Here is a 10,676-nt window from a genome sequence, read left to right on the forward strand (position 1 = left end):
AGAGAAATCCTGAAAGGGCAGCAGGAGGCTCCCCAGACAGGGATGGGGGGGCTCTTGTAGCTGAACAGCAGAAATCTTGCTGCTTACCAAAGAGGTGAGGCCGCCTACCACCGTGACCTTTCTTGTGAGGGTTGACTTGTGTCCCCCCAAAAGATCTGTTCAAGTCTGAACCCCCTCTACCTGGGATCGGGACCTTATTCGGAAATGGGGTCTTTGCAGATGTAATCATGTTAAGGTGAGGTCCTACTGGATGTAGGGTTGGCCCTAATCCAGGGACAGGGGTCCTTATAAAGGAAAGCAGAGGGAGATTGAGACACAGAAAGGCAGACAGGCAGGACGAAGGTCACGTGGTGACGGAGGCAGAGATTGCGGTGATGTGCCCACAAGCCAAGAAGGCCAACGACTGCCTGAAGCCACCAAGAGTAAGGAGAGCACCGAGGGAAGACTGCCCTAGAACCGCAGAGGAAGCACGGCCGTAGGGACACCTTGACTTTGGATTGCTAGCTCCAGATCCGTGAGGGGATAGATGTTTCGGGTCATCCGGTTTGGAAGGGCTTCTGAACCGTCCTCTCGCCTCGCCGCTGGGGTCACATCCCAAACTCGGCATGCCCTACGTCCGTGCCACCGTGGCAGATTTTTCTCCTAATGCCTCTCATACCGTTCGCTTCCCCTTTACTCACGGTCCCTAGAACAACTGTACTTCCTCAAATGCAAAATGACTCTCCTTTCTGAACATCAAGGTTAAACACGTTCAGCTGTAGGAAAATGATTAAATAGGGAAAAGTAGAAAGAAGGAAAAAGCACCTGTGCCACTTGGGTTTATTTCCATTCCGTCTTTTTTCTATGAGTATTTTAACATTGTTTTTATCTTGCGTTTCCCTCCCTGCCCTCCCCTTAGTATAATATTGTATTTTCTTGGGGCGCCTGGGTGGCTCAGCCGTGAAGCATCTGCCTTAGGCTCAGGTCATGATCCCAAGGGATCCTGGGATCAAGTCCCACATGGGGCTCCTTGCTCAGCAGGGAGACTGCTTCTCCCTCTGCTCGCTGCTCCCCCTGCTTGTGCTCTCTCTCTCTCTGACAAATAAATAAAATCTTAAAAGAAAAAAAGATTCCAGCCTTTGTATCCATGAAGTATTTAACTAATCCCTAATTCTTAGGCATTTAGGTTCGCTCCAGGTTTTTGTTTTTTTCTCTAATAGAATGATCTTTTAAAACATAAATCTGCTTAAATCCTTTGGCAGTTTCCATAATCTGCTGGGTATTAAAATTCACCATTCGGCTCTTGAGGCTAGTCATGACCTCACACCTGCTTCCCTCCCTCACCTCCCAGAGGACCATGGACATCTGGTCCCCTGAGTGCCCCTCTGCCTGCCATCACCACAGGGGACTCGGCTGTCCTGGGGTTCACCTCCATGGCTCAGGAGGTGATCCTCCACCCCCTGTCAGGATGGGGACCAGGACAGGTCTACGCCCTCGCGGGGGGCTACATCGTCCTTGCCAGCGCTTCCGTCTGTGTCCCAATCCCCGCCCAGTGGAACAAAGGAAGGGTCTTGGGACTCTGGGGGAAGCTTTCCACAATGATAAAAAGAGACATCCAGGGGAGCTACGGCTCCTCTCGGATGGCCATCACTTCACATGATGTGACACCTGTACCTGTGCCTGGTGACCGTGGGGGCAGACATCCGCCGGACTTGAGGGTGTGAATGGCACAGCAGCAAGATGGAAGGCCAGCCTTCCGTGCTGAAACGCGGAGCAGGTCCCCTGGGTCCCTGCTCATTCTGCCTCTGGATTTCTTGTGATGTTCCTTACTGTTTAAGTCACTAGTAATCATCGCCAGGGCATCCTGACTGAGCTTTCCCCTTCCTGCACGGTCCTGGGCCAGCCTGTGCTACGAGACCCGCCTCTCTCCTCTCCAGGGGCTGCCGGCCCGAGGCCCCGCTGGGCACCAGGGTCACTCACCTGGACACTCTGAGCGTTGGGTGACTGGGAATTTCTCAGGGACAGTGGCTACGTCTCCTGTGCGGTGAGCCCACTACACGTGGCACACGGTAGATTCTCAGGAGATGAGAGCTGTGCGAGTGTTAGGCTTGGTCCCCTGTCTTGGGCTTTCGTGCCTAGTATGAGCTATGCACTGAATCGTGTCCCCCCGCCCCCCAAATTCAGACACTGAAGCCCTACCTCCCAATGTGACAGTATTTGGGGATGGGGTCTTCCCTAGGTCATCAGGCTCTGATGAGGTTAGGAGGGTGGTGTCCGTATAGTAAGAGACAGGAGAGACTTGCTTCGTCTCTCTCCGCCACAGGAGGACACGGCAAGAAGGTAGCCATCTGCGAGCTGCGACGGGAGTCCTCACGGAATCCGATCATGCTGGCTCCCTGGGCTTGGACTCGCAGCCTCCAGAGCGACGAGAGACACATCTGTGTTAGGCCACCCAGTTTGTGGTGTCTTGTTATGGCAGCCTGAGCTAAGACTGTGTTTTGGGCCGTGGCCAACTGTTGCTTGACCTTCTCGTGTGGAAGCACGCTGTCCTCCTCAAGGCGGAGTCTGCACCACCTTCTTTCCTGGGCCTCTCCCTCCCGTGGACCTGTGGGGCTGGCCCAGGCCACCAGTGGAGCACCGGATGGCCCCCATGGCCTGCTCTGCAATGGCCCTTTCCCTCCTGCTAAGGGTCCTCCACTGGGTGTGTGGTAGACAGGGCCCCAGGGACATCTCACGCAAGGCCCCTCCTCCCCACTCATCTCATGACTTCTGCCTGAAGCCTCTTGGGAGGACAGTGACCATCAGCGACAATCCCAGACGGGACATTCTGGCCCCGTTTGGACTCCTGAGGACTGGGTCTGGGTCCAGGTGGCCACAACCCTAATCTCCCAGCTCTTGGGAGTGTCCCTGATGTTGTTAGAGTCCCTGTGAGTCACAGCGAGCACCCCCGGACTGGGGCAGAGCCTGGCCTGGTCCTCAAGGTCAGCCAGGAGCCCAGGCTCAGGTGTCCTGTGCAAAGGGACAAGAATCTGTCAGGGACTAAGGACAGAGTGGGAGGCTAAGCGGAGGTGGACTGAGAGAAGGACAAGCCAGGCCTTGAGTGGAGAAAGGAGCCTTAAGCAATGTTCAAATGATCAGGACAGCAAGGCCCCCTTCCAGCCATGTCATTAAACATGTGGCACAGTGGAAGTGGGAGTGGAGAGCGAGTGGCAGGGCATCCTGAGGGGCAGGTCAGGGGCAGCCCTGGCTGGACATCGGCACTGGCCTGGGGCAACTGCCACCAAGAGTAGGGGGACCCAGACATTGCTCTCATTGGTGGCTGGTTACCCAGTGTGCATGGGGTTGGGGGGTGGAATACGGGGGCTGGCTTCCTGGAAAGATCTCAGGCTGGTGGGCAAGTCTTTGAACTTTCCACCCTACTCACTGCCCCTGGTTAAAGCCTGGAAGGTCAAGGTCAAAATGACAGGGCAGCCACAAGGGGTGGAACTTTGGCCGCATGTGGCTGGTGGCGTTCCAGCTCCAGAGAGTGGCTCCAGCCAAGGGGAGGCCAGGGGGAGGAGGGTCATGGCGTGGGGAAGACGAAGGAGGGCTGATGTCACTTGTGGGTGGGACGGGGGCGGCACCTGTCCAGGAGCGCAGGGGTAGGGGTTTGGGCGGTGCAAGAGACGGGATGGACACAGGGCCCAAGATTCTGCACAGACTCACTCATGTCCCAGGAGAGAGCTTCAGGCCCTGGGTCGCTGTGGCTGAGGCCTGGTGCAGGGTGAGAGGCGGGAGACACACGCACAGGGGAGGGAGGAGGCAGGGGCTGTGGGGAGCAGGGAGCTGAGCTGCGGTGGAGAAAGCCTTCAAAACCCACTTCCCCTGCCCTGCCCTTCCGCTAGCTGTTTAACAAACAGGACATCCTGCAAACGCAGACAGAAGGTGGCCTGTGAACCCCGGGGGGTGGCCGTCCATCCCTATTTCCTCCTGGAGGTCGGGATCAAACCCCCCCCCAACACAACCGCCCTTTGGAAGGACTATCGAGGGCAAATGGGGTCGCCACCACAAAATGGAGAGAGGCTTGTGGCCAGAATCCTGGCGGTCCCCTAGGCTCCTCTAAGTTCTAGTGAAATAAAACCACCAGCAGGACCAGCAAAGGGCTCAGGCCCTGCAGGGGAGAATACGAGCTACCCCACTGGGTTCAGTGACCCAACTAAACCAGGGGCTTGCGGAGGGCAAAGGCAGTGTGGAGAGTCGCAGAGGGGAGAAGCCATCCCGTGACCCGTTGCAGAAAGGACAGCATCTAGGGGCCCGGGTGGGGCTCAGTGTGTTGTCTGACTCTCAGTTTCGGCGCAGTTCATGATCTCAGGGTTGTGGCATCAAGCCCTGAGTCGGGCTCTGCGCTCAGCACGGGGTCTGCTTGAGATTCTCTCTTCCTCTCCCTCTGCACCTCCCGCTGCTCGCTCTCTCTCTCTCAAATAAATAAATCTTAAATCAAAAAAGGACAGTGTCTTGGGGCGCCTGGGTGGCACAGCGGTTAAGCGTCCGCCTTCGGCTCAGGGCGTGATCCTGGCGTTATGGGATCGAGCCCCACGTCAGGCTCCTCCGCTATGAGCCTGCTTCTTCCTCTCCCACTCCCCTGCTGTGTTCCCTCTCTCGCTGGCTGTCTCTATCTCTGTCGAATAAATAAATAAAATCTTTAAAAAAAAAAAAAAGGACAGTGTCTGTTATTTTGCAATGTCTGCTATGTCGTACCAATTCTAATGTATTTCACCCAGTTTCAATTTTCTTTCCTCTTCCCCTCACTATAACATAGGGCAGCTGTTCTCAAAGTTTGTGGTCACAGAACCCCTTCCACCCTCTTAAAAATGGTTGAGGACCCCAAGGAACTTTGGTTTAAGTGAATTATATCAACGTTTACCATGGAAGAAATTATAGCCAATAGCTTTTAAAAATATTAATTCATGTAAAAACAATAAATCCATTATGTTAACTTCCTTTAATGAAAAACAACCACATTTTCCAAGACAGAGAAAATGTGGATGAGTTAGGGGAGTGATATTGATTTTGCAAGCCTTTCCTGCCTGGCTGTGCAGAAGGAAGGGAGCCACTCTCCCGCGTCTGCTCCGGCGCTCTGCTCGGTGGAGGACAGGAACGGGCTCGGCTTCTCCCAGAGGTGCAGTTGGGAAAGAGGGGGCCATGTCGTGGTCGTTCACTTCAACCCACACCTTCCAGAATAGATGGAAACATGACCAACCAGAGGAGGGCGAGACACCTCCAAGTCTCCTAGATTGCGAGTTGGATGGAGTGATGGGCGAAGCTGGGGATCGGGGGATAGGCTCTCTTCTCCCTCGGGGAAGGGGGGAGCCGCTGCCTTGCCCTGGGCCCAGACAGCGCAGGCTGGATGGGGCCGGTAGTTCTGAAGTGTAAGCACGGCGGAGGGTGCATGTCAGACAGCCGAGGGGCTGCTGCACTTTGGTCCTCATCGTTGGTGACCCAGCGTCTGAGCGCCCTTCCTTTCTGGACGAATAGCCTACCGAGTGAGTTTGGGCAGAGGCGTCCCTCCTCCTGAGGCTGAAGGGGCCAGAGAGTCTCTGCAGGAGAGGAAAGCCGGCCTGAGCGCTAGCGATCACCTCCCTCCTGGCATGTTAATCTTGAGCTCCTGGCAGAGGCCGAGATTACTTGTGGCAGTGGGGGGAGCGGGGGAGGGCTGGTGGCACGTACTATGTTGGTGGCAGTGTCAGGTGGCCCACACAGGGGCATCCCCACCAAATGGGCCCCGCGGTGCACCCCGGCCTGGGTTTGGGGCAGCACAACCTGGGCCTCGTGCACTCTCGGACCGGACCCGGGCCTCCGGTCAGTGTGGAACTACTGTGTGCTCCTTTCTGGGGGCCGTCATGTCCCCGCTGGCCACCCAGGACCCAGGCGCGGGGCGGACGGGAGGGCCTGCCTCTTCTATCTCGTGTGCGGCCGAGGCCTGTCTAGACTCTGCGTGCTGGTCCCCGGGTTCTGGCCGGTCCAAAGTACCCAGCAGAAGCCCCCGGGCCGCCCTCCAAGGCGGCGCGCTTGCAAAACCGTCCTGCGTGGAGCGGCCAGGGCCCTGCCCTAGTTTCCAGAGGGGGTCTAAGCGCAGGGTCTTCTCGACTCCCCTCAAATCCCTTGTCGCCCCCCTCCGAACAGATTCCCTCGTCTTTATTAGAAATAATGAACTTTGGAGAATCACAGGGTGTTTGTAAAACAGCGGAGGAAAGCCATTCATGAGCTACTACAGACGTTGGGGTTCCTTTCCAGTTTTAGGACTGTCTCAAGACAGCAGTGCGGCCTGTCCCGGTTCCCTGGGCGTGTGCTGGCCCACCCCACCGGGGTCGGGCTCGGCTCGGTGCTTCGGCCACGGAACGAGGACCTCCGACAGACACCACAGGTGGGCAGCGGCCGCGTGGGCTTGCGGGGCTTGGCCTGGCCTCTTGTGCTTCTGCCAGGAGAAAGAACGCACCCCAGGGAACACTACTCCTTTGCCTGGGACCCAGGGCGGAATCCGGGACACGCTGTGGAGCCGACCTGCCTCAGACCCACGGCCTGCACTGTCCCCACGGCAGTGGACTTGTAGACCCCGGAGCGCGAGTGTGTACTCGGAAGCCACCGAGACTTCTGAGCACCCACGAATACACCATCCTACGGGGGAAACTGCAGTCACAGAATTTGACACATGCGACATTCTGTGATAGTTCGCGTTACACGGCAATTAAGAAGTCCCCAGGCACAGCTGAGAGATTGTTTTTTATGGACTAACTCTCCACAAACTGTCACCCCCACTCTTTTTATCTAATGCTTTTGAGGCCAGCAGGATAGGGGATGGCCCACAGGGGGGAGAACGCTGATCACTTGCAGACCCTGGCTCTGTAACGCGGGGGGGTGGGGGGGTGGGGTGGGGGGTTGGGTGAGTGTGGGGAGGACCTGTCACCGTCGGGAGGGGCTGTACCAGGTGTCCACAAGCCCCAGCCTGAAACCGTAGCCAGGAGGGGCTGGGATCCCCAAGCCCTTCCCGGGATTCCTCCAGCAACCCGCTCCTCCCCTCCCAGATCTTACTCAAGTGCAAGTCCATGTTTGAGAGATTATCTGGGCGTGGAGGGGTGATCAGGGGCTCTAGGCTCCTGAAACCAAAGAGGGGCCTGAAGTTCTGGGTGGCATTTTGCACATCCGGCTCTTGGCTTGTTCCCTCCCACAGGCAGACTGCTGTGATGCGCCCTGTCTTCTCGTGGTCACTTGACTGTGTACTTCGTGAGTGTGGGGAGGGACCACATTTGAATCACGGCTGGCTCAGAGTCGGTCCTCAATAAATATTTGAGAAACGAATGAATCCTTGGTGCCGAAATGTTTCTGCTGCTCAGGGCTGCTTCCCACATTCCGAGGGCTGGTGTGAACGAAGAATGTGCGTGTGTGTGTGTGTGCGTGCACGCGTGTGTGCGAGCGAGCTTGGCACAGTCCTAGGTGACTGAACTGAGCTGGGGCGTCCTCAGGCTTTCAGGAAGCCAGGCTCCCAGGACCAGCTTTTGTTGGGGGCATGACCCTCGCTGGGTAAATCAAGTTGTTGACTTGGAATACTTGACTAGCACGTTAGATCATTTTTTCTAAGTTGCTAATGATAAACATGGATTCCTTCCTTCCTTTTCTCCAGCAATAATATCACTACACTTTTCCATTTCACCCTCCTTTTCAAAGTATTTATTTGTTCTCAGTCAGAAGAACATTATTCTCCCAGAATCTGATTTTTGCCTGATTCCCTGGTGCACCAGTAGTCCCTGAAGAAGTACCCTGTACTTTACAAATAACTCTTCTTTCCCTGTTGCTGACAGATCAAAAAGTTTGGACATTGAAATAAGGCCTGCTCTTATTGGCCGTGTTTTGGTTCAGGCTACTCTTTCCAGCATTCTGATGACAAGTAACATCTTTTATTATAGCCGAGTAATATTCTAAGGCTCTTCGCAATGAACAAATCACCTACTGCTCATATTGGTTGTTCCTGAAGAGCCGTTACCGCCTGTGTTGGAAAATTCGAGGTGCTCAATTAACAGTGTCACTTTATGGCCTGGTATCACACTGGAGCATATCACCTGTTCCCAGAGGATGGTCGCTCCTCCCTCTACTGAGACCTTAAAGCTGTGTAGACTGAGTCATCTAACACCTGAATATTAACAGCCATGGGATTTACGATCCCTATATTCATGCCTGATACTTTGAGAAGATCTTATACTGGGTATATACTAACGTTTTAAGCAATCTTTAAGGACAGTTGCAATAGACGTATATCTTCACATATATGTAAACTTAAAAAAATACTGTAACGTAATACATTGTAATGCACAGAACTAGAATTCAACGTAATACGTTGCTAAAATATTCATATAAATATCATATATGCATGGATTCATTTCATTAGAAAAATTCACCTTTTATGATATTAAAGACCAGTATCAGCAAAGCCCAAAGAAAAACTATTTTAACAGTAGGAACACTAAAAATAAGAACTCTAAGGCTTATAAACAAGTGGTGGGAAAGAGAATTCTTTACATTTTCTATTATGTCACAACAGGTACAATCGGAAATACAACTTTAGACTAGCAGTGTATAAAAATACTTTTAAACAATACTTTCAACAGGCATAGTACCACTAAAAAAAAAAGAAGACCCAGCTGTTTATTTCATTTGAGGACCTACTATTCAACTGACTGCTCCCAAGCTAGCTTCTAAAGCACCAGCCTGGAATGCAAGTTCTGTCCCACGTATACACCACACACACACACACACACACACACACACGCCACACACGCATGCGCGCGCACGCAGAGCCACAGATTAAAATAACCCCTACATCTATGGTGCGTACTGATGAGTGGCCGACAGGCATCAATCTCAAACAAGGCATGAGATGACGGTGTTTGGAGCCTATTTTCAGTTCCAAGTTTGGGATGGATGAGCAAAGAGGCAAAAGTAAGGTGGATTTTGTGTGTGTATATGGTTCCCGATCCACAGACAGGTGCTCTCCAGGAGTTTAATCCGGCATATCAATATTTAACTTGGGAGGCGGGGGAACATATTTCCCAGGACTCTGGGTTATGACTACCCTGGCCTTCTTTCCAAACATCGGAGCAATTTTCGGAGCATCTGGAACTGATGTTTCTTCAGCATCTTCACTGTCTTCGTGATGTAGATCATAGGAAATGTTCCCATATTCTCTTAAAAATGGGAAAATTTCAAGCAGAAACTGACAGAAATCTCTGCGAATACCAAACCACCAATGATTGCCTCCTTTTCGCCTAAATGTCGTGGCCATTAAAGTTATCAACGAAAGCCAAAGGGGGACAAATATGGAGATGTAAGAGAATGTATTGTGGCCATCTAATCTGTGAACTAGCAGAACCTCAAAAGTGAGCAGGGGCACGACAATCGTTATCCAGCTGATGGCCATGGTCACGTGTGTCCTCCGCTGTTCCGCAACCACATCCAAGGAGCGCAGGAACAGGAGGGACCAGACAATGTAATAGAGGACGACTAGGCAGAGGAACGACATGAGAATCCACAGGGGCACGAACACCACCAGCCACGGCCAGTGGATAATCCTGTCCAGCCTCAGGGCAATGAAGATGAACTGCAGGATGTTGACAGAGCACAGGATCTCCAGCTCTAGCGACCTATCGTGTCGGAAGCCCCAGACACAGGCGGCCACGGACACTGGGGATACGAAGAAAAGTGGCATGAAGACCAGCAGCCAGAAGTGGGTCCCCCTCTCCACCCTGTCGCAGACCAGGACTTCGAACATGAGCAGCAGCAGGTGGATGGCCACGGCGATCAACATGGCTTTGAACTCCACGCAGGCCTCCCCCTCGGTGCGGTATCGAGGGTTGCGGGCCCAAACGCCCGCGCCCACCGAGGCGCCGGCGATGACCAGCAGCTTCCACAGCCATATGGGGGCGAAGACGGCCCAGTAGCTCCACTGGATGATGCCGTCCAGGCGGAGGGGCAGCAGCACCGAGAAGAGCAGCAGGCAGGCGTAGATGAGGAACTTACTCGGGTTGAAGTCCTGGAACAGGCCCCTGGGGTTCATGGCGAAGCCGCCGCCAGCCCACCGGGGCCGCTGCTCCGCCCGACTCGGCGGGCGCCGCGTCTCCGCCGCTTCCCGGGCCCGCCGCCTCCCCGCCCGGCCTGCCACAGGTCTAAGAAGGCAGCGGCCGGGACGGACCGGGAGGAGGATCCGACCCGCGGCGCCGAGGGGCCGGAACACGTGCGCGCGCGGTCACGTGGCCCGGCCGGAAGCGCGGCGGGGGTGGGCGTGCGCCTGCGCTCTGCCTGCGACTCCGGGCCCCGGGCGGCGCGGCGTCTAGGAGTGTGGCGCTGCCTCGGCCCCGCCGTCCGCCTTCATTCCGTACCCATCCGGAAATCAGCTACTGCGTGTGGCGCCGGGGGGGACGGGGCGCAGGGCGCCGCTGACACCCCGGCCGGCCGGTTGGCTGACTTCGGGCGGACGCTTCCTGGCGGCGCCGGCAGCAGGGAGGCGGGAGTGAGCTCACATCCTCCCGGCCGGCCCAGGGGCCGGGCCTAGGCGGGGGCGGGGCCTGGGCGGGGCGGGGGCGGGGCCCGCCGAGGGGCCTCCCCGTCGCCGGCAACCGACCCCGGGGCTGGGGCACCGTCGTGAGGTCCGGCGCCAGCAGCGCCAAGGG

General features: G+C 55.4%; 1 protein-coding gene across 1 annotated transcript; it reads right to left on the bottom strand.

Annotated features, from left to right (window-relative positions):
• Positions 1–7,668: 7,668 nt before the first annotated feature.
• Positions 7,669–10,468, bottom strand: TMEM185B (transmembrane protein 185B). The gene has a single exon (XM_008686104.2). It carries the CDS (start codon positions 10,061–10,063, stop codon positions 9,011–9,013), a length of 1,053 nt encoding a protein of 350 aa, XP_008684326.1. The 5' UTR covers positions 10,064–10,468; the 3' UTR covers positions 7,669–9,010.
• Between the last annotated feature and the right edge of the window lie 208 nt (positions 10,469–10,676).

The sequence above is a fragment of the Ursus maritimus genome, unplaced genomic scaffold (assembly GCF_017311325.1).
Source record: "Ursus maritimus isolate PB19 unplaced genomic scaffold, ASM1731132v1 scaffold_1, whole genome shotgun sequence".
Classification (NCBI taxonomy): Eukaryota; Metazoa; Chordata; class Mammalia; order Carnivora; family Ursidae; genus Ursus; species Ursus maritimus.